A 23,800-nucleotide genomic window follows, 5' to 3' on the forward strand; every position below is an offset into this window, starting at 1 on the left:
CATGTTCTGCGTCATTGACCATTCTTTGGTTCATGTTCTTACAGTCTCGAAATATTTGTAAGATTATACATCTGTTGCTCAAAGTTATAAAGATCATACTTGGAGAGTCAATCTATTTTTTCTTTAGCTCTTTTTTTATTTGTGTCCTGTATTGCGTCTGAACACTATAGTTTTATAATCATTCTTATTTGACCATCGTAACGTGATGCACATTTTGGTTCTCCTTTTCACTAGGATGAGAGCTGGTGAAGTGGATGATGACAAGGAGGGTGTTTGTAAGGTCTCAGTCAACAACTTAGCTCATCATATCCCTCCTGATCTAGAGATTGAGATCTTGACTAGATTGCTGATTAAATCTCTTAAGAGGTTCCAATGTGTATCCAAGGAATGGTCATCCATCATCCAAAGCCAAGTATTCATCGATTCGTTTATCTCACTGTCCCAAACTCGGTCACGGTTTCTAGTAGCTGTTCGTAGTGCTAAGAATCGTGTGGCCCTCTTATCGTCTTCACCCAATGAAACAGAGCGACCTACCACTCTTAAAATGGCCGTGAACCCTATTGGTTATACACTTATACTTGTTTGCATACCAATCTCGAAATGACTGTGCCCTGTTTGCCTGTGGACCGTGTTCATTTGTCTTGCGTCCATGGACTGTTTGCTTTGTTACATCCTTCAGATCCAGGCGGTTCACCATTTGTAACCCTTGCACTAGACAGATCATAACATTGCCAGATCTCAAAGCTAAGGTTATAAGGGAGGACATATATATGTTCTTGGGATATGATCCGGTTGGTAATGAATACAAAGCATTGTGTAGCACGGTTTTGTTTGGTGAACGTTTTCAAGAGCACAAGGTTTTAATACTTGGAGGAGGAAACCTGTCATGGAGAAACATCAAAGGTAGGAAAACCAAACGTTATAATGTTGTGACCAACGGAGTATGCATCAATGGGATGGTGTATTTTGGTGGTTGGACTACCCGAGAACAAGAGAAAGAACCAAGGATTTTTCGTTTTGACGTTAGATGTGAGAGGATGAGTTCTATCAGAACATTTTCGTCATTCATAGCTTGTGGATCATTGTTAAACTACAATGGGATGTTGGCTGCGGTATATCCCAATCCTCGTGAGCCTCTTCGTGGTTTCGTTATATGGGTTTTAGATGTCTTCGACAAATTTAGATGGAAGACCGATGTCTTCCATCTTCACCCTCTCTTGGCGGATTTGTCAGGGAAAATTCAGTTAAACTTCTTAGGCATGAACAAATCTGGTGAGGTCATTTTAGGTCCGCTAAAGTTGCCTCCCAGACATGAACCATTATACATTTTCTACTACAACGGAAAGGGAGCCAAGAACTATATTAGAAGAGTTGAGCTTGAAGGATTTGAAGAGTTTGGGTGCAATCATACAAGTGATGAGCAATGTGTTTGTCAACTTCTTATCTCACCGGAACACTTTGAAAGTCTTGTGCCTTTTTAATATCCCTTTTCTTTATTTTGTCTTTTAGCTTTGCTTCTCAAGATTCCAAGGCCACAGTGCACTAAACCACATAATTATAATCATGTTTCTTCTGTCACAACTAGGTTTCGTACTTCTGTTACTTCAACCTATACCTCAAAATGAGAATATTTGAACCTATATGTCTCAATTTTATTCCTTGGTGCATGAATTTCCAACTTAGTTATGTCTGTTTGTGGGTAGTTAGAATATTGCAAAATAACATTATATATATATATATATATATATATGATTATTGTTTGTAATTTTGAATTAAATACTAGGATACTCAACACATCTCCCCACGAGTGTAACAAGCCTAGACCTAGGAGATAGTGGGATCGAGAGGATCACAGATTACATCAAGGGTCTTTATAACCTACAGTTCCTTACTCTGTCAAGCTGCAAAAGACTCACGTTATTGCCAGAGCTCCCTGGCTCGCTCAACTGTTTAACAGCAAACGATTGTGAATCACTGGAGAGAGTAAGTGGACCTTTAAATGCTCCACATGCAGAGCTCAGTTTCAACAACTGCTTCAGGTTGTGTGGACAAGAGATTGTTCAACATGTCGTTTGTTCACAAGTGGGCTCTCTTACCTGGAAGAGAAGTACCTGCAGAGTTCGATTACCGAGCCAGCGGAAACTCCTTGACAATTCCTCATTCTGCTTTTATCAGATTCAAGGTTTGCCTCGTGATGTCACCTAACCGTCAAGCCATGAGAGGTTTGGATTCAGAACTATTGTATTCTTGCAAAGTCCACAACTTAGTAAGCTTTACTGACATGAAGTTCGTCATCCCCAAATTTCAAAGGCGGCATCTGTTTATATTTCTTCACTCTGGCTTGCCCTTTATCGATCCTTCTGAAGTGAGGAGAAAGACAGTTCTTGAATTCAGCTGGACATATCAAGAATTCGACATTATTGAATGTGGTATTCAGATCATGACGGACGAAACCGACCGCAGCAACAATGGGGAATCTGGCGATAAAGATGACCACATGGATACACATGAATCTAAACCTGAAGCCGGCCAAGCATCTGCCAAGGAAGATGATGAAGAGGGATACAAATTCAAATCTGCAGAAGCCTCCAAAGACAGAGATGAGGGTGACTATGAATCCATATCCAGGAAGCGTCCAAGGAAGACGATGATGATCACAAGTGCTCCTTCAAATCTGAAGAAGAAAAAAAAAAAGTGAAGAAATGAATCATGAGTCCTCTGTGTTCAAAAATGAATCATGAGTTTATGTACTGTCTTTGTATGGTCAGTTGCTGCTCATTCAAGTTGATCAGTAGCATAGCTTGGTAAAAAAATTATATAAAGTTTTCATACCTGCTTTCTTCAAGCTTTAAAGTATTGTTGAAATATTCAGAATCAATTTGCTGTTCAAAGAGGAAGATGAATTCACAAGGAACCGGCTCTGGTGATTCCTCTAGACTATAAAAAGCACAGTTTTGGTACTCTCCGTTCGGTGGAAATTTGTAAAGGTAAAAGCAGAAGAGACAAAGAAGAGCTCAAGAGAGCATACATGTCGTCCCAAGGTATCATAATTGTGACCTACTTGTGTATTGAAAGAGTGTATATTGGATGAATACGTCGGTGAAATCACAATTTTGGGGCAGTGTCAAAGTTTGCGGACTCTCAAAATTAATAATGGATAGATTTTGTATTTTTGATCTTCTGGTTTCAAAATGGGATGAATTTTATTTTATGAAAACATCTTGTGCTACAGTTTTCATCTAGTTATATAGAAAAGGAACAAATAATTCAATCTCTGTAGCCCAAAATATAGAGAGAAGAAAAGAGACTTCCCTAAAACCTCTAATGAGAAGAGATGCTTTCTAAGAAAATATTCGGACATTGTCTTGTGTCTCTCTTCTTTCTAACAACCTATCTCTTTACCTTCTTTGTTCTAGCAAAATTCCTAAGGAAGCAGAACCAGAAAGTCAAGGTGACAGTTATAAAAGCAGTGACGATAATGAGGATGATTAAGACGATGAAGAGGATGCTATATGGTGTTGAGACTATAAATGGTGTTGAGACTATAAATGGTGTTAAGATTTAAATTTAAAAAATGGAATTCGACTTTCCGGTTTGACTCATAATGAAATCCCAAGTAAACTAAATTCTCAAAGTCTAGTTGTAAGAGCTACTTGGCACACCTGGTCAAGGAGGAGAAAAAGCAGCTGGATCAGGGGAAGCTATTGGGATCTCCATAAACGCCATCGCCTTGCTCCTCTCCATTAGCGTTCTGAGTCCAGTCTTGGTTTGCTGTGTGACCCGATACTTCCTGTGTGACCATCCCATATTACTTGCTTCGGTTGCTCAATTTTCTTCTTCTCAATTTCTGCTTTACCAGCATTTGAGACTTCTTCTTCGGTTGTTCCAAAGAGATCCAGACGCAGACGGGACAGTCCGACTATGTTTGTGCAACAGTGGTCTGGTCTCACGAATCTTAGCAGACATACGATCACTTTTGCTCTTTGAACTAAGGATCAATAAGCGAAATTCATTAACTCGCAATTGGTGATATAACAAGCTTAACTTTCTTCGTCCATTTCCATTTCGTCCAGGGCTCAACAATTTCATCTACTTCCATCGCTGATACTTAACTCCTCCTTACAACCTCATCAAGTGTCATAGGTGGTGGCAACTCTTCATCTTCCTCGTCCGCAAAATCGATTCTCACCAAAAATCACCACATGAACAAGCTCCACTCCTAAAATGGTGGAACCTCATATTATCCCTCATTATAATCACCCTCCCTGTAACCTCCGACGCCAAACGCATAAACGTGTGACAATCTTGGCACATCCTCAAATTCTTCATTATCTTTATCGAAGAATCTCTGCTCGTAGTTAACAAAGAGAACGCTAAAGCCAGCTTCTCGGTGTGCCGAATCAGTATCGACCTCTTCTCATCGTCACTCACGTTGTAAGGTACAGAGCTTAAATCTGGTTGATACCCTAACACCGTTAATCTCTGTACAAGCTCTTCTAACGTGTCTTCAATCTTATTCAACATCGGATGGTTCATGTATCCCGGGAAAAACTTGTGCATCTTACCTCTGTTATCTACAACCCAACTAACCGCTGGTGTCTTCTTCAAACCCTTTCTTTTAATCAGTTTCCGCACACTTAAAACACCGTCCCAGTCTCCAGCTGAAGCGTAGACGTTAGAGAGCAAGATATAGTTTCCGATAATATCTGGTTCCAATTCAAACAAATGTTTCGCAGCAATCTCTGCAACGTCTGGATCCTTGTGGATCCTGCAGGCACCAAGCAATGCACCCCACACACCTCCGTGTGGCTCAACAGACATGGTTTTGATCACTTCAAGTGCTTCTTGTAACCGTCCTGCACGGCCTAGAAGATCGACCATACAAGTATAGTGATCACTCGTTGGTTTAACGCCGAATGTTTGATGCATAGAAGCGAATATTTGACGTCCTTGGTCCACAAGACCCGCGTGGCTGCAAGCTGTAAGCACGCCGACAAATGTAACCGTGTTTGGTTTAACTGTGGTATGCGTTACCATGTAATTGAACAGATCTAAAGCCTCTTGTGCACGTCCGTGCATAGCCAGACCAAGGATCATCGAACTGTAAGAAAACACGTTCTTGTTGTTCATCGACTCAAACACGTGTAGTGCCTCTTCTACATTTCCACATTTCGAGTACATGTCTATCAACGCAGACCCGATAACAACATGATCTCTAGGAGAATACCCACATTTCCGAGCGATTTCAACAGCCCGATCAGCGTATTTGCTTGCTCCAAGCTGTGCACAAGCTGATATGAATCCAGCTACGGTCACTTCATCAGCTCGGATTCCAGATTTCTCCATTCTATCAAAGTACTCTAAAGCTTCCTGAGGCTTCGCGTTTTGCGCGAATCCTGTAACCATGGCGGTCCAAGCCACCATGTCCTTTGTAGGCAAGCTCTCAAACAGTTCAGAAGCAGATTCCATATTCCCAGCTCTCGCATACGCTGCTATAAGCTCTGTCCACGATATCACATCTCTCTCAGGCATTTCGTCGAACACCTTACGCGCACAATCGATAGACCCGCACTTCACATACATGTCGATCATGGTGTTGCCAACGTAAACGAAACAAAACCCTCTAAGCCTAAACGTCTGCGCGTGAAACTGCCTACCCAGATTCAAATCTCTCACAAATCCACAAGCTTTCAATAGAGCAGAGAAAGTGAAAGAAACAGGAGTGATCCCTTCTTTCCTCATACATCCATACATAGAGATTGCTTCTAACAATTTACCTTGAATCGCGTAGCCACGAATCACTGCGGTCCATAGAAATGGGTTCCGAAACTGAACAGACTCCATCACACGGCGAGGGTACGGATCCATGGGGACGCCGAGCTTGGTGAGCGTGCGGATTAGCTTGGCGATGATGTAGCAGCTTTGATCGAGTCCTTGACGGATAATATGACCGTGAACTTGCTTGATTTGGTCGAGACCGGTGCAGACGTCGAGCTTAGAGATGAGCGATGACACTAGAACTTCTTTTTGACGACTGATTTCGGAAAAGGTATCGGCATTGTTGATCCGTCCAAGCTGAATCAGTTGTTTCGAGAGCAAGCTTATGTTAATGGGGTTAAGCGCCGTCGAGAACCGGTGAGAATGCGCCACCGTCATCGCCGACAATGCCCCGGGGCTCGCGCCGTGCCTTGCCTTTAATTACCGGTTTCTAATTTTAGCTATGTAATTACCAAAATGCACCTGTGAAGATTTTTTTCTCTCGGGCTTTTTCCGATTTAAGGCCCAGCTCATTAGAGAAATGTCAAGTCCAGGCTCATAAAGAGTTTTAAGACCCGCACAGGTGGAGCACATACTTAGGACACGTGTCAAAAATGAAGCTGTAAAGGAAGAATTTAGTGGGCCCCGGAGTCAGACAAAGAGTCCAATGGAAAGCGAATAAGCTATAGAAGAAAGAGACTTTTTTTTTTCTTTTCAAAACAAGCTTTTTCGTTTTGTCCAAAAAGAAAAAAAAATTGTTTAAAAGGTTTACTATTGAAAAAGGAAGACTTCATTATAGTCTTTTTCTGTCCATAGATCATCGAAGAAAGTAAGAGTCAATTTTCAGTTGTACCAAATAAAAGTCTAGTGTGAATGCTTGAATTGTAGTAAAATGTTATAGTCAAATTTAGAAATTCACTTCAATTGTTTTTTCCTGTCCATGCATTGTCGAATAATATGAAAGTCAACATCGAGTTGTACCAACGTCCAGAACTCCAAAATAGAGAGAGGTCATGTGTGAATGCTTAAATTGTCGTTATAATAAAATGTCGCAATTTTGTAAACCGTCAGTGAGTTTACAAAATTATGGAAAAAAAAATACTCCTATGACTCACCAAAAAAAAAATACTTAAAACCAATTAATAGATTAGTTAATTAAATTAAGGAGACCACGCACGCAAGGCTCGTGAGTAGACCAACACGCGGCGAAACATCGGTGGAGATATATTTTCAGGCTAAAAAAAAGACCAAATGGTATGAAGTATGAACGTACGTACGCGCGAGGCGGTGATGTCACGTGGTGTATGTGTGGACGGTGAGTGAAATAAACGCGACGTCGTGGCGCGTGGAGAGAAGCTTAAAAAAATAACTTTCCGCAGAATCTGCCGACTAAGTATGGGACCCACGCATATCTGCTTACCCCGACCTTAATTTGAGTCCCACACCCACTTCGGCGACTTATCCAATGCAACCAATAGCTTCTTCTTCTTTTCTTTTCCCGGTCTTTTACAATATTTTTGCATAACAAAAGTAAAGTTCATGCAAGACTTTTTAGAGTCTTGTTAACAATACAAGCTGAATAAATTAACATATACACATCACTTTGATATATAGGTCATAGGTAACACCGTCAAATATATTACCACATCTGTAGTTAAACAAAACAAGCTTTATAGTAAAAATATATATATATATATATATTAACCCAATATTTTCATGTATTGATGAACTTACAGGATAGATCGGTAAAACCTTCCAAAAATGCAAGAAATGGAGTGGATTGTTGCTAGCAATAGTAGAAAACATGGTCGAAGAAGATGAGGTGGACTCAAATGATCTCTCCTGAGAATTATTCACCTGTTATTCTTTTTTTATCTTCAATTTATGTGTTTCTTTGTGTACTTTTGCAACTAGATAAGTGTATTTTTAATCTCTTTTATTCTGAACTTTTCTAGTAACAGTATGACACAAAAAGACCACAGTTTTCTTTATTAGCTGTATTTTATTTTTTATGCATTTTCCAAATCCGTGTGATGGGCATATATGTACCAATCCAAAAATCAATCTCCACGCGAATACATGTACAAGAAGAATTATGATTACTAAAGAAATATAGTATTAACTTAAGGTAGTTAGCGAGTCTTTATATATGATTTGTCTCCAATCATTTGTACGTCCATGATACAAATTTTCAATCCATACTCTTCAGAAGAGGAACTATGTTTTAAATTTTGTCACCAAACATTTCAATTTGTCACCAAATATAGTATGAACTGGTTTTAAAATATTGACACAAAACTTATGAAATATGTACACAAATCTGAATGTAATAAGTTTGAGATTACTAGAAATCAAGGATTAAAAAATATGAACAAAAACAAAAGGGAGACGCGCCTGGTGGACGGCGAAGGCTCACGTGCCTCCCACCTGACACTGATGCCATCATCCCCATCTACACGAAATTCGAAAGATTGGACAGATGATGCTACTTTCACTCTATCTTACATTTTTACATTTTCAAATTTCATGATTTTTATTCAAAAATTCCTGACTTCTTTACTGTTCATTTTTCTCTTTTGAACTTCACTTTCTTACAATTCTACTACACCTTCTGAAAAGAGGTTTTTTATAATTAATTTCATAATCCTATTACAACATAATGAGAAAACTTAAAAAATAAAACAAACATAATGAGAAAATTAAATGTAATGGCAACTACTTTGTATGTTATGATGACGATTTTTTTGTACTCTCCCGTCTCAAACATTAATTTGTTTGACGTTGACAGACAAAGTAAATGCTTCACATTTCTTTGATTTCATATTCCACAGCCACTTAATGCATTTAATGGATTTATATCGACTACCATTTGATAAAATTAACCATTATTTTGGTACCCAAAAAAAATCAACTATTATAAATGTCATTTTAAATCAACTTCAAAACGAGAAAAGCAGATAAAAAAAAAGATAGATTTCTAATTATAATTTACATCCAGGAACCATAGAGAAACAAAAAAAAGGGGCTTTCTAAACTTTCGTCCTCTTACTTGTCCAAATTAAAAAAAAAAAAGATGCAGAAAACAAATTAAATTATTATCTCCCGCAATGTCAAAAAAAAACCAAATTAAAAAGAAAAAAGAAAAAAATCTAAACGTCTACCGGTGGAGCTAAGTTAAGATCCAGGTTAAGTTCCTTTCTCGGTTCGACCTTAACGGTCTGTTGAATACCAATACTCAGCTCGATATTAACCGGATCAAACCGAACCGGGTAAACCCGAGAAAGCTCCGCTCTTAACGCAGCAGCCCTTGACGGATCGAAGAAAAAACCCGCAGCAGCCGGTGATAAACCGCCGGAGACGTATTGCTGCCGGTGACATGCAAACGGAAATCTACCCACCACCCCAACTCGCCGTGTCATCTCACGCGCCGCCATCACCGGCGAACGGTTTCCACCGGCGGTATGGCTGACCGTAGTAGACTCTCCGGGAAGAGGGAAATTGGTTTTTGCTTTGGAGCCACGAAACTCTCTCGCGGCGGCGTCGTAAGCTCTAGCGGCTTCCTCCGCCGTATCAAATGTCCCGAGCCAAACACGGCTTTTCTTCCCCGGGTCACGGATCTCCGCCGCGTATCTTCCCCATGGCCTCTTCCTCACTCCTCTAAACCTCACTTCCTTCCTCGTCGTTTTCCATCCGCCGCCGCCTTCAGTCACGGTGGCGTAACTCGCATTCGTCTGTTTTGGAGCCATTTGCTAAGGAAATATAAGAGAAAAAGATGGTAATTTATAGAGAAGTAACGTTGGGTTTTATTTATAACGAAAAAAGGTTTCTTGGTTTAGAGAGAGAGAGAGAAGAGGTCAATGAGGGTTTGACTGAAAAGCGCCGCCCAAAAAAAAAACAGACAGTGAGGCTTATGTTTTGTGACGGCTTTTTTGCCTTAGCGTCCCGTTACTGCGGCGTGACTTTGCGTAATTTGATTGCTTTAACTCACGCTCTCTCATTAATGTGCGTGACTGCCACGCTCTAAACATATTTAATCAAACAGATTTTACATTAATAGAGAATTTGTAAGTATCAGTTTGATATTATGGCATATCATGTTTTTCTAAGGTGTTGACATCTTTTTAATAAATTGGTTAGTAACTTAGAATCCATCAACTTCAGTATTAGTTTTATATGGCATATCATGTTTTTCCAATAGATTTCCGTTTGTTGTATAAATACATGAGATACAGGTTGATCTTTAATTTACTTTTGTAGATTTCGTTGATATCTTGTTTTATGAAATCAACAACAATCATATTGTGGACGTCCTAGCCGTCAGAGAAATTCAGAGATTTCGGCTCGCTTTATCGTCGTCATCTTTTTCCTGTTATAGGTTTGCAAGTTTATTAGTGGTATTTTTATTTCATCAGATGTGGATTTCGTCTAAAAAAAACTATTGCAGAAGTACAACATTTTCTTACGGATATCACTCTCTTTAAGACATGTTCGTTTGTATCAGAATGCTGTATTTAACTCTAAATGTTTAAATGTGGTTCGTTTTACCAAAAAAAAATATTTGATTTCAGATACAGCCTCTGGATGCAAATTAATTAGTATCTCAAAAATCTAGATATTTTAAATGTTGGAAAATGGAGTGATCAAATGCAGCGTTTGCATCTAGTTTAAAAAGACAAAAATACCCTTACTAAAATAAATAAAAACTACACAGAATTTTAACCTAATCTAAAAAATTGTCTCTATCTCTTAGCCGACAATCTGCTCTCTCTTCGGCGACAATAAGACGGAAAAAATCTGATCTTCTTTCATTAATTGTTTTCGTTGCTCATGTAAGTTTTTTTAACTATTGGGTTTTCATATTGTTCTATAAACTTAATACATTAGCCTTCATAACCTGGTTTGCTGCTTTACCGTCTTTTCTCTTCAGCTTCTGGTTTAAGATGCGTTTTCATGGTGTTAAAATTTATGGGGTTTATTTCGGTGTATATGACTTGGTTTTTCTTCTTTGTATTTTTTATTTGGGGTTTTGGATTCAACTTCATTCAAACCCCAATACCGGGAAACTGGGAATTGTTTTGTAGACCGACCTTATTCATTTTGTTGTACACTGAACAAGAACAAGATTGGTTGGCTTTTGATCTATGATTGAAATTTTTTTAGTTCTTGTAGCTTTAACCATTGTTATAGTTGTGTAAGACAAAGGACCTTTGATTCTTAAAGAACAACGATATGTGTATATAAGAGAGAAATATAAGAAGATGACAGAAAGAAACTGAATAGGAAAATGCAATGAAAGTTTTACATTCACTCCCAATATATTTCAAATCCGGTACTTGTAGGAAGACTTGATTGTGGAAAATGTTTAACTTTGCAGATTATTTGTAAAATCTCTCGTAAGGAAGAAGTGGTGTATATTAAGGACAAAGAGATCAATAAGCAGAAGTTGATGAGAATAATTGATCAGTACAAGGTGAGTTCCGAGTTTCTATGTCTTCAATTGTTCTGAGTTTTTATGTCTTCCAAGTTTAGAACTTCGATTTTGGTTTAGGGTAGATAGGTTAAAACCCTTAGTTATGTGTGTTTCTAATTTACAAAAAAGAAGCTTGAAACATATTATTAGCTCGTAAATGTCAGAAACTTGTTTTAATTGTATTACTATGCTTCTTACTTTGACTTATTTACATAACAGAGAAGCTGCAAAAACAGAAGATGACCTCAACAAGCAGCGAGAATGACGTGAGTTTTCATCTTTTCTTATAAAATTCATACTTATAATATTTATTATATTAAAATAAAAACACTTTTAATACTTGCTTTCAAATCTATTATATAAAAGTTGGGTTATGTCTCACAATCTTGACACATCAGCATCTATTATTTTGACACATCAGATTTACAAAATAATTTATAATTTATTTTATTGATTTTTAATTTGTTTAGAAAACACAAAAGTCCTAAATCATTAAATACAATACAAAAAACCCTTAGAAACAATAAACTTCTTATTTTTTTTATTTTTTTTTGGGTTAAAATTCTTCTGCTTTGATTTTAGTGAGAGAGAATAAACCATTATTTATTTTTATTCTATTGATTATTGATAAAGATAATCCAACAAAAAATCAAATGTAATTTGAGAAAACAAAAAAAGATCAACTACATTCTGAAAAGCTTAATGAATATCAGGAAGTCAACAACATAAAGTTATGGAACTAAAGGTGAATGATAATCTTTTTGTTTATAGCCTGCATTTGGATTACAAATTTTTTTAGTTTGTATGTTGCCTTCCGATTTTAAATCTTGACAAATTCTTGTTCTGTAGTAATCAAACTTATTTGTATGCTCAAAAGTCTAAATAATATCCCTTTAAAAGGAGTCAAGAAAATGAATACAACATATTTAGAGAAAAAAATAGTTTTAGTTGTAATGACTAATGATGACTAAGGAATTTTTGTTTTGTAAAAAGTCGTATTTCTCTGATGCAACAAATTATTCGAAAGTACTTGTAAAATTTACCAATACGTTTCTCTTATGCATAAAACTTCGCAACTTTAGACGTAAAAACTAAAATTTGTAACCAAATGAAGGGAATAATAAATCTTATTAACTTTAAAAATTCGAAATAATACAACTAAAATCATGGAAAAGTAACTATTTTGGAAATAAATTTAAATAAAATAAAAATCCCATAACTGTAGAGTTTGGATTTTTAAATTATTTTTTCGTATTCTATAGTCTTTTCAGACGAATTTCATAATTGTAGGATTTGGATTTTTAATTTGTTTTCAATTTTGTATATGTTTCTTTGCCTAAAGTTGTAGATTTGGGCTTATATGCCAATTTTCTGTACCAAAGTTTTCTACTTCTACGTAAAATATCCCAAAAAGTAAAACAGATGTTAAGAAGATGAAATTGTGTGACCAAAGCCTCGGTAATATTTTCAAGCATGCAAGTGTTCTTAAGATTTAGCATATGGAACTATGAAACCATACGACGTTACTTTGAGAAAATTTGGGCTGATAGTTTTTAAATTCGCTTTAGTTAACGAATATTAAAGGTAGCGATTAAATTCAAGTGAAAGATTTAGCATAGAAGACTATCTCCAACGTAAGATCTATAGTGATTTCATACTAAAAATTTGGTGAAGAAAAGTGGTCATGGGTTTAATACAATTTGGGATATTAGTTAGAACTCCATTATATTCATTTTTGATTTCAGAAGAGTTTATGAAATACTTTACCAATTAAAATAGGAAAATTCGAATAAATTTATCTATTTATTTATAAGATATGCCTCTTGAGTTTATAACCATAAGTTGATATTTTATACTTAGTATTTGTTGGATTATCAACTCTAGATTTTGTTTAGTATAATAGCTTCTTTGAAGAAAATAATAGCTAAAAATAAACTGATAAAAAAATTACTTTTAAAAGAACTAAATAACAACTTTTTTTATATGTATATGATAACTTTAAAAAAAATTCTGAATTGAGTTTATTTAAAGTTACAAAAAGCTTAAAAATATTTTAAAAAACATTAAAAAGACTCCGTGCATTTGCACGGATAATCATCTAGTACTCTTTAAAATTCTTTAAATAAAATAATTTAAAAACAGTTTAAAATAATCATAATTTCTTACAAAATTATTTAAAAAACATTTTCTTTTATATATAAATTTAATTCCAAAAATTAGATATTAATAAATATCTAAATATTTCCTTAAATATATGTTATATTTAATTTAGAATTCAAATTATTTTAATTTTTGTAATTTAATTTTTGAAAATAGATATTAATTTAAATTAGTCTAAAATTCCTTAAATATAGGTTCTATTTAATTTAACATTTAGAATTCATATAATATTTTTATAATAACACATACAATTAACGAATACTTTATTTTATTTGTTGTAATCATATTCAATCAGATTAAAATTTCACATATTGAAAACTGATAGATATTAATATTATATATAATAATTTGATGGGATAAGTTAAATTTTTATTATAACTGTGATTTTATGCGGGTTATATTATTAAAATATACAAAATATTAAAATAAATTTTATTTCAAAATTAGTAAATATTTATATTATATAATGATATAAACGGACGAGTTAGAATTATGATTTTATATCTTTCAAAATAGAATGAGCGAGTTAGAAATAACCTTTTTTAAATAATGGTTATTTAGACCAGTCCAACCTATACAGAGGCAGGCTTATGAGTAGTTCCGGATTGCAAATTTCAAGGGGTCAAACCTGCATGCATAAATCAACAGAGATTTCAAGGATTTTTGACTGTACACACATACAGATAAGCCAATAATAATTTCACGTCACGATACATCACTAGTAGTTCTCCAAGCAGGGTTTCAGAAATCAAGAACTAACTTCTTCACTTGTTTTGAGACGGCAAATTCGATCAAATACTCGATATCTGCCCCGAATCCCACTGGATTGGAGAGATGAATCTCAAAATAATTAAGTAAATTATTTACATGTAATAACAACATATGATGTAACATTAAAACCAAATAACTAAATATCTTTGGTTCTGTTCATATAAGTGGAGTTGAAGGTTGGAGTACTCAGCAAGGAGAAAAATGCTTAGAGACAGCTCTCAGTCTAGAGACAGCACATTTTTTTACGTCTAAGGTACATCACTTTTTGTTATAACGGTATAAGAAATCGTTTTTATATACTTTTTTATAGTATTTAGTTATTTGGTTTTAATGTTACATGATATGTTGTTATTACACGTAAATAATTTACTTAAGTTGTTCTTTCGAAGCGTTAGAGGAACATATGCCATCAAACCAAAAATATTGCTTTCAAAGAATCTGAGTACATGTACAGGTTTGGCTGCAAGAAAGTTGCTAGAATTTCTTTGGTTCACTACATGCGTCAATGGGTGTCTAGATTTCAAGGTCAAGTCATTGACAGTTTTGAGATTCATTTCTCCAATCCAATAGGATTAGGGGCAGATATCGAGTACCTGATCGAATTTGCAGTCTCAAAACAAGTGAAGAAGTTAGTTCTTGATTTCTCAAACCCTGCTTGGAAAACTACTAGTGATGTATCGTAGCGTGAAGTTATTATTGACTTACTTATATGTGTATACAGTCAAAAGTCCTTGGAATCTATGTATATTTACGCATGCAGGTTTGACCATTTAAAATTCGCAAATCAGGAACTGCTCAAAAACCAATGTATAGGTTAAACTGGTCTCATAAAGGTCAGAATTTTTAATTAAGAAACTAAAAAAATCCTAAAACTAATTTTTTAATTCTATACAAAAAAAGCTTTTTTAGACCAGTCCAACCTATACAGAAGCTTATGAGCAGTTCCGGATTGCGAATTTCAAGGGGTCAAACCTGCATGCATAACGTACACACATACATATAAGTCAATAATAACTTCACGCTACGATACATCACTAGTAGTTCTCCAAGCAGGGTTTGAGAAATCAAGAACTAACTTCTTCACTTGTTTTGAGACGGCAAATTCGATCAGGTACTCGATATCTGCCCCGAATCCTACTGGATTGGAGAGATGAATCTCAAAACTGTCAATGACTTGACCTTGAAATCTAGACACCCATTGACGTATGTAGTGAACAAAAGAAATCCTAGCGACTTTGTTGCAGCCAAACTTGTACACGTACTCATGTTCTTTGAAAGCAATATTTTGGTTTGATAGCATAGGTTCCGCCAACGCTTTGAAAGAACAACTTAAGTAAATTATTTACATGTAATAACAACATATTTTGTAACATTAAAACCAAATAACTAAATATCATAACAAGTATATAAAAACGATTTCTTATTCGTTTATAACAAAAAGTGACCCACTTTAGCTACCCCTCCACCTACTCATGCAGCTGATGTACCCTCATCATCCAATATATTAAGGGCTAGTAAGAAAATGAGAGCAGCACATGATATAACTGACGCGATTAGAGACAGCTCTCAGTCTCGGGATGAGATACTTTTTCAGAAAAATCAGCTGTTGGAACAACACTCTGATTACAGTTGTAGTCAGATTCATGTAATGAAAGTTTTACATTCTCGCACTAGTGTGAGAATGTGGTCTTCTTTGTACAAAGCAGCAATTTTGCATGTCCAAGCAAATCCCACCAATCATCAAACGTTTTTAGCATATGAAGTGGATGAAAACAAGGTTTTGTACTTGGAATTTGCAACTGGTGAAAGTAGAGATGAATAGAGACGTGTGGGGGTGGATGAAAAACTTAGCTTCTGGTTGTTTTTTTTCTTCTATGAATGATGTTTTAAAACTTAGCTTATGCTTGTTTTGCCTATGAACGATGTCTTTGAAACTATACTTTTTTATCATATATAATATGTCTCTGAAACTTGGCATCAATTTGTTTTAATGTTACGATTTTTTTGAAACTTTTGCAGAATACATTCAGGTGGTTTTTGGAAGATGATGACACATACATTAATATAAAAGATGAAAAGAATATATATGCATGTTGCTGTTGAAGAGCTTTATGGAGTCATGGATGTTAATTATGATAGGCAAATACGTAGGATAGATCGTGGTGTCAGATGGTGTCGTGTGCAATGGTTTATGGTGGAATCTGAGAGAGAATGTTATGATATTTTAGGGATTAATCAAGGTACATTCAAGAGTTTATGCCAAAAGCTATCAGAGCAATACAAGTTAAAGGAATCATCTCATGTTTATCTTGAAGAAAGTGTGGCAATGTTTGTTGAGATGGTTGGACAAGATATTACTATCAGACTCTAGCAGAGAGATATCAACATTCTCTTGATACTGTGAAAAGAAAGTTGGATGAGGTTTTGAGTGTACTCTTGAAGCTTGCAGCAGATACATTGAAACCTTCAAGAGGTGAATTCACTAGAGCTAGTCCTGCGTTGGTCAAGAATCACCTGTATATGCCATACTTTAAGGATTGCATTGGTGCACTTGACGGTACTCATATACCGGTTCATCCTCTTTCTCAGAATGCAGGACTTTTCATAGGTTGAAAATCAGAAGCGACAATGTGCTTGCTATATGTAATTTTGAGATGAAATTCATATATGCATATCTTGGCATTTTTGGTCGAGTCCATGATTCTAAAGTGTTGACACATTGTGCTACAAAAGAACTTTTTTCCCTGCATCCTCCAAACGGAAAATATTACCTGGTGGATTCAGGATATCTTACTAGAACCGGTTATCTAGGCCCTCGTCGCAAAATTTGATACCACATATTGATCAGTTTGCTAAAAGATGACCACCAACAAATGCTAGAGAAATGTTTAATCGTAAACATTTAGGTTTGAGATCGAAGATTGAATGCACATTTGGAGTGTGGAAGGAAAAATGGAGGATTCTAGACCGCAAGCATCTTAAATATAAGTTGAAGAAATGGGTGAAGATTGTGACAGCCACTATGGCACTACACAATTTTATAAAAGATTCACCTTACAAAAGATCGTGATTTTGTACATTGGCAAACAATGGAACATTATGAGTGTTGATTGTGGTTCTCAACTATTTAGGGTCGGTTCGGTAATTCAAGTTTGGAAGATTGATTTTATTTAATTAAGTTTCAATTTACAGTTCGTTTAGTTCGGAGGTCTCTCGACGAACTGGATACAATAATACTGAGGTCTCTATGTCTCCGGGTCCAAAAAGGGATCCATTCTACAGTAACGAGCCCTCTACTTATAGTACATTAACGAGGATAAGATTTAGGGCTTCCCCGTCGACTCTCACCGCCTCTTGTCGTTGGGCCTGTCTCCCTGTGGGCCGTGCTGTCAGGCTAGGCCCATTTCGGCTAAAACTGTCGTAAACCGAGATCAATTGGGCCGGTCGCGGTCTTTATTCGGTCCGAACCGGGTAGCGGAGCGTACCACCAACAATATGTCCCCCCCCCCAATTCGGTAAATGAACTTGACTGAATTTTGCCGACTTGAAGTTGGAGCGGTTGATGACCGAGGTCGGCGAAACTAGATTCCCGATTCTCGTACGTGCTTTCCTTACTCTGACGTTTTTGACGAGGGTATTAAGGTCTTTTCGCTTTTGGGGAACTGAAGAGTCGTGTCGGTTTTGGCGGGAAATTGAGACGTTACGAGGCACGGAACTCGAGAAGTCACAATGATTCGTTTTTCTTCTATAAATAGGGCTCAGCTCTCCCCATTTCTTACTTTCGCTCCTACTGCCAAGGTATTTGCTCTCCCTTCTCTCTAAGTTTTCTTCTTTCTCTCTCTAGGATATCCGGTCATCGTCCGCCGTGCTCTCTCGTCAACGGTTGTTTCTTACGGTGCTCCGACAATGTCTTCCGAATCCTCATCCAACTCCGAGGCGGCCGTCCTCCCTGAACACCGCCGGGAGGAAACTTCAACTGATATCTCGAGTTCGGGATCTACCGAACACTCTTCGAACGCCTCTCTGGTTCGGAAGAATTCTCGGGTCGTCGAAGTCGGGTCCAGTAGTCGTGTTCCGATTCGGTCTCCGGAGCAGATGGATCAGAACGTCCACGAGCCCGAGAGTCAAGTCCCTGCCGACTTAGACCTGGGACGGGAGCCGGACGTGAAGACGGACGAAGACGCTCTATTGCAGGAGGTCGGGGAAGGAGGAGCGCAAGATCCGAACGACGACGATATGATGCCGATCATAGATCGGCCATCTGTGTGTGCTCCCATGAAGTCTACATTGTCGTCCCCAGAGACACTGCGGGGCCCCTTCCGGCATCATAATTCAGGTTTCTGAACCAGAAGAGCGTCCTTGGGACGCTCCTGAGGACTTTATCTGTGTCTACGAGGCGTACTTCCGCGAAGCCGGTATGACCTTTCTATTGCCGCGCATACTATTTGCCTACTGCAATCGTCGTGGTTGCGCGGTGTCGCAGTTGCAGTCCGCAACCATAGTGAATTTTATAGGGATCCTTCAGCTCGGACGCGACATTCGTACTCATATCAACGTCGCCCAGTTTGAGGAACTCTTTATTATGAAGGTTTCTACGGCCAAGAGCTGGTTCCTATCAGCGAACTGCAATCCGAAGTTTGATTTGGTCACGAGGAATAAGGCGAGCAAGTTCGCGGACTGGGACAAAAGTTACTTCTTTGTCCGTGTTGACTCGCATTCCGCTGAGAATCCGGAGAGCACGTTCAGGACTGGCTGGAGTGTTGACTTTGGTATATATCTCACGGTTAACTCTTTTATTTTTTTATTGGTACTGACCGTTCTTCAATTTGTGCAGATCGCCACATTCCAGGATTCCTTCAACGCTCCCTCACGACCGACCTAACGAAGCGACTAAGCCTTGCCAGACAGCGTCGTTGGCCACGAGCTTACCAGGAGAAGATTGACCGGAGGATAAAGAGAGCCCAGGAGAGAGGTATGAATTCCGGCTCGTTCCCTCCAAAACGATGTTGAGGTCGTGACTGATTACATTGTTTTACTTGTAGTTAAAACTCAAGCTGAACCCAGCTCTTCGAAGAAAGCTCCACGAAGGAAAAACCCGAAGAAAAGGAGTAAGAAGACTCGGAGGATGGCGTTTGACAGGTCAGACATCCCAATGATGAACTTTGCAGGCGATGACGAGGACGACAACGCTCCAATCGACATCGTCGGCCTCGAAGGGAACGAGGTCGGTGATGGTACTCTCGAGCCTCCGCCTGTCGATCAGGCAGATGCGGTAATCCCTGTCACGGACCCCGCAGCGGAGGAGGTGGGGATTGGCGTTCCCGAAGCGACTCCTCAGCCTCAAATGGAGGAAGGTGAGATCGGTGAGATCGGTGAGCAGAACGAGGACGAGCTCACCATTGCTGATCGCGCGCGGAGGAAGAAAGAAAAATCCTCCAAGAAGTCATCTAGGAAGAGGGTTGGCGATCCCGAAGCTGCTGTTAGCGAAGGGACGATGGTTCTTCACGGTGGAGACATCGAGGGCTCGCCCGCGGCTACTCAGGATCCTCCCGAGGGTCAAGCGGTCGAAGCCGGGAACCCGAGGTCGTTGAAGAGGCGTCAAGTTTCCGGTTCGTCGTCTTTCTCGGTCTTTCTTCGATGACGCTTTCGCCTGCGCCGAACTCTTCAGGCAGATTGTTCCGGCTTCCACTCCAATGCGCGAGACGAAGGACCTCTTCCGTCCCAAGTCCTATGCCCGGGTCGCGAGATCCGCCTCTGCTGTAAGTTTCCTTTTCTTTTGGTACCTAGGCGTTTTAGCTTTGATATGTTATTGACTTTATCTTGATTTCCAGCTCGTCTACGATACAAATGAACTCGTTCGGGAGTACGATTCCGAGGTCGAGAGACTGAGGAAGATTAATGCAGATGTTGCTGTGGAGAGGGCGTCCCTGGAGGGGTCGTACCGGGACAAGAAGGAGCGATATGAAGCTTCCGTGCTGGCCTTCACCGAGAAGGAGAAAGAGAACGTAGCTCTGAAGGAGAAGGTCGGGGCTCTAGAGAAGCGGGCTGCCAAGCTGGAGGTTGATTTGGATGCTTTATCCAAATCCTTCAAAATGAGCGAGCTCGAGAGGCGAAGGTATCGGGACGCCGAGTCGAAGGGTCGGAAGATGATGGCGGCGCTAAGGAGCAAATGCGAGGGGAAGCTGGCAAAGATAAAGGACTTCATGGACAAGTCCGAGCTGAGAAAGGCGCCGTTCCTCAAGCTCAACTAGGCCACTGCTCTGGTCGGCTTCTATAACTTCCTTAGGCGGGAGCACAACCTCATCGTTCTATCTCACATTGTGGAGACGTACCAGCGGAGGGTGAGGAATTGCACGAGGGAGGTCGATGGCGTTCCTCTTCCGTAGCTCGGGAATGAAGACTTCACTCGTCCGAGCGATGCTGACCTTCCCGAGAATTGACCTTCCCCTGGAGACGCATGTTCCGGAAGGCTTAGACTAGTTTGGCTCAAACTCCAGGTCCATCTCGGCTGATCGGGCAGCGAGTTTGAAGAGTCCGGCTTCTGTTGCTCGCCAGTAGATTCCTTTGTTGTTTTTCTTATGTTGTCTTAGGTTGTATAGTTATCTTATCCGCATAGTTCGGGTCAAACTTACTGTTTTGTCGCCGGTTTTTGGCGTTTAATTGTTGTCGTCTATCTCGACAATTCCAGATATTTTAATGGAATGAATGCGGATATTTCTTCACAGTTTTTTACCTAGAATTTACTTTCCTTGTATTGCGTATTTTATTTGCAAACTGTTGGGAGTTCGGCTTGTTTTCCTTAAATTGGAGAGTCTGTGATGCTATGATGACGATGCGAACGAACTCGGGGAGCTTTTCCGAATTTGAGTTCGTGATGCTATGATGACGGATCGCTATTCGGAGGAGCGAGTGCGGATTGGGTTCCGGCTTTAAATGATGGAGCATCATGGGGATGCGGACGAGTCTGATCTCGGCTTTTGAAGTTGTATTCGTGGGGAATACTTGGATCGATCTCCTGACCGGGGAGTCGATGTGTGGAATTAGTGTTTAGGAAAAAATGGATTTTTATTGGATTTGTAGCTGGACTCGAAATCGAGCTGCCTACGTACCCTTTTGCAAGGGATCAAGCCACTCGTATTTCAGTTTACAGGGGTGAGTTCGGCTAGAGCCGGACTGATTTTTTTTTTTTTTGGGCGCTGGTTGCGCTAGAGAATGGGGCCCGAGCTCGCGGTGGCTGGGACTTGATCATGGGAGGTTAGCCGAGTTCTACGATCGCAGGATCGGCGTTCCGTCGAGCTGCATGAGTTCGTATACTTCGGGCTTGACGATTCTCATTACTTGGTACGGGCCTTCCCAGTTCGTGCCCTGCTTGCCTGCATTTACCTCCTCGCTATTATGGAATACTTGCACAGGACGAGGTCGCCTTCGTCGCACTTTCTTGTTGTAGTACCGAGCAGCGAGGCGTTGATAGTTCTGGATTCGGAGGAGAGCTAAATATCGTTGTTCTTCCAAGGTATCGAGGTTGTTGATCATCATCTGGTCGTTGAGATCGGGGTTCTCGTGGAGCACGGCGTACCTTAAGGTCGGGATGCTAACTTCGGCCGGACAGAGGGCTTCGATTCCGTACGCCAAAGAGAAGAGAGATTGCCCGGTTGATTGTCGTGGAGTAGTTCGGTGCGACCATAAGACCCCATCGAGCTCATCCGCCCAAGTGCCTTTCTTAGCCTCGAGACGCTTCTTTATACCGTCCAGAATGGTCTTATTGGTTGCCTCGGCTTGCTCGTTGCCTTGCGGATAGCGGGGTCGAGAAACTAAGACGAATTCGGAATTTCGCGCACCAATCGTTGAACGTTCCTGCAACGAATTGTGGTCCGTTGTCTGTGACGATCTCGTGCGGAACCCCGTATCGGCAGATGATGTACTTCCATACGAATTTTTGAACGTCAAGGGCGGTGATCTCGGGGTACGCTTCGGCTTCGACCCATTTCGTGAAGTAATCCGTCATGACCAGGATGTACTGCTTTTGATTTGTTGATCGGCATAGGGGTCCGATGATGTCCATGGCCCATAGCATAAAGGGATAAGGCGCCGTACTGGTTTGAAGCAGTTCGGTAGGCACGTTGATCATTGGGCCGTGTCGCTGGCACTTGTCACATTTCATGACGAACTTTTGCAGTCTGCACTCATCGTCGGCCATAAATAACTGGTTTTTTTAATTTTCAGGGCAAGGGACCGTCCTCCCGAATGATTACCGCCAGATCCTTCGTGGATTTCGCGCATGATTTTGACTGTATCGTTTCCGCTAACACAAGCCAAGAGCACTCCGGACGCACTCCATCGGTACAGTTTATCCTTATGCATGGTGTAGTGGGCGGCTCGGACTTTAAGGCGGCGAGCGGCCCATTTGTCTTCGGGGACTGTTCCGTTGAGGAGGTTGTCTCGTCCAATCTTCGGCGAACTCGTTTCCCTGGTTCTCATTCGTTGATGGGTTATGGATTCCATTGGTTATGTGCTCGAAATCGTGGTCGTCAATTGGATCTTCGGGAACTTTTTCGGCACCCTCGCTCGTGCGTGCCGGGTTCCTTCGTTGCGTTTTTGGCGGGATCGGGTTCGGGTTATCGTCGTAATTCCGTCGCCGAGTGGCAACGTTGCATTACTGTATGGTTTTGATGCTTGGCTCTGAGATGCTCTCGACCGAACTTTTCTCTTCATGTGTGGGTCGGAACTGGAGGCTAGAGCAGCTAAGGCATCTGCTGACGAATTCTCTCCGCGAGGGATTTTTGTGAGTTCGAACGTTTCAAACCCCGAAATGAGCGCTTTAGTTGCTTTCAAGTATGCATCCATTCGGTCGTTTTTGGTCGTGTTCTCGCCGCTTAGCTGGCTCGCAACGAGCTGCGAATCGCAAAAGGCGTGAAGATGTTTTACGCCGAGCTCTTTGGCTAGTCGCAGTCCGGCAAGTAAAGCCTCGTATTCAGACTCATTGTTGGATGCTGGGAATTCAAGACAGAATGATTGTTCGAGGATTTCGTCGTTCGGGGACTTTAATTGAATTCTGACACCCGATCCTCGGTGCGATGATGATCCATGAACGTGCAATGTCCACAGTTCGCGGGGCGGCTGTTCGACGACGAATTCTTTAGGGAGCTCGATCAGAAAATCGGCCAGTACTTGGGATTTTGCACTGGTTCGATTCTTAGTTCGACGGCCCATTTCGCGAGGCGACCTGACTGGCTTGGACTGTACAGAATGGTGTGGAGCGGCTGGTCAGTCAGGACGGTGACAGAATGAGACTGGAAGTACGGCCGAAGCTTCCGAGCAGAAACTACCACCGTGAGCGCTAATTTTTCTAAGGTTGGATATCTGGATTCGGAGTCACTTAGTGACTTGCTGACATAGAATATTGGACGCTGTTCTCCCCTGTCCTCTCGGACTAGAACGCTGCTAACCACCGTGGCGAAGATTGCGATATATAAGAAAAGCGTCTCGCCGTTCTCGGGCTTAGCTAAGATGGAGGGAGTCGATAGATACGTTTTCAGCTGCTTGAAGGCGTCTTTGCACTCCGCGCTCCAAGTATGATGCTTGTTACCTCGTAACAACTGATAAAACGGCAAGCACTTGTCGGTCGACTTGGAGATAAACCTG

General features: G+C 39.9%; 3 protein-coding genes, 1 long non-coding RNA gene and 1 pseudogene across 4 annotated transcripts; 3 read left to right on the forward strand and 2 right to left on the reverse strand.

Moving 5' to 3' along the window:
• Positions 1-235: 235 nt before the first annotated feature.
• On the forward strand, positions 236-1,481 carry LOC18020668 (annotated as a pseudogene).
• A 1,095-nt stretch (positions 1,482-2,576) lies between these two features.
• On the reverse strand, positions 2,577-6,156 carry LOC18020669 (pentatricopeptide repeat-containing protein At5g44230). The gene is made up of 2 exons (XM_006403064.2): positions 3,663-6,156; positions 2,577-2,674 (listed from the first exon to the last, which is right to left on the reverse strand). The coding sequence occupies exon 1, from the start codon at positions 6,154-6,156 to the stop codon at positions 4,186-4,188; it is 1,971 nt and encodes a 656-aa protein (XP_006403127.1). The 3' UTR covers positions 2,577-2,674; positions 3,663-4,185.
• Positions 6,157-8,757: 2,601 nt separating this feature from the next.
• Positions 8,758-9,527, reverse strand: LOC18020675 (ethylene-responsive transcription factor 9). The gene has a single exon (XM_006403065.2). It carries the CDS (start codon positions 9,501-9,503, stop codon positions 8,907-8,909), a length of 597 nt encoding a protein of 198 aa, XP_006403128.1. The 5' UTR covers positions 9,504-9,527; the 3' UTR covers positions 8,758-8,906.
• A 1,596-nt stretch (positions 9,528-11,123) lies between these two features.
• LOC112087573 lies at positions 11,124-16,833 on the forward strand. Its single transcript, XR_002900144.1, has 3 exons — positions 11,124-11,227; positions 11,447-11,493; positions 16,178-16,833. It is a non-coding gene; the product is annotated as an uncharacterized LOC112087573 (long non-coding RNA).
• Positions 16,834-18,064: 1,231 nt separating this feature from the next.
• Positions 18,065-20,409, forward strand: LOC112087583 (meiosis-specific protein ASY2-like). The gene is made up of 6 exons (XM_024157528.1): positions 18,065-18,421; positions 18,495-18,927; positions 18,993-19,130; positions 19,201-19,741; positions 19,827-19,917; positions 19,990-20,409. The coding sequence occupies exons 1-6, from the start codon at positions 18,065-18,067 to the stop codon at positions 20,407-20,409; spliced, it is 1,980 nt and encodes a 659-aa protein (XP_024013296.1).
• Positions 20,410-23,800: the final 3,391 nt, after the last annotated feature.

Source organism: Eutrema salsugineum, unplaced genomic scaffold, assembly GCF_000478725.1.
Source record: "Eutrema salsugineum unplaced genomic scaffold, Eutsalg1_0 scaffold_17, whole genome shotgun sequence".
Classification (NCBI taxonomy): domain Eukaryota; kingdom Viridiplantae; phylum Streptophyta; class Magnoliopsida; order Brassicales; family Brassicaceae; genus Eutrema; species Eutrema salsugineum.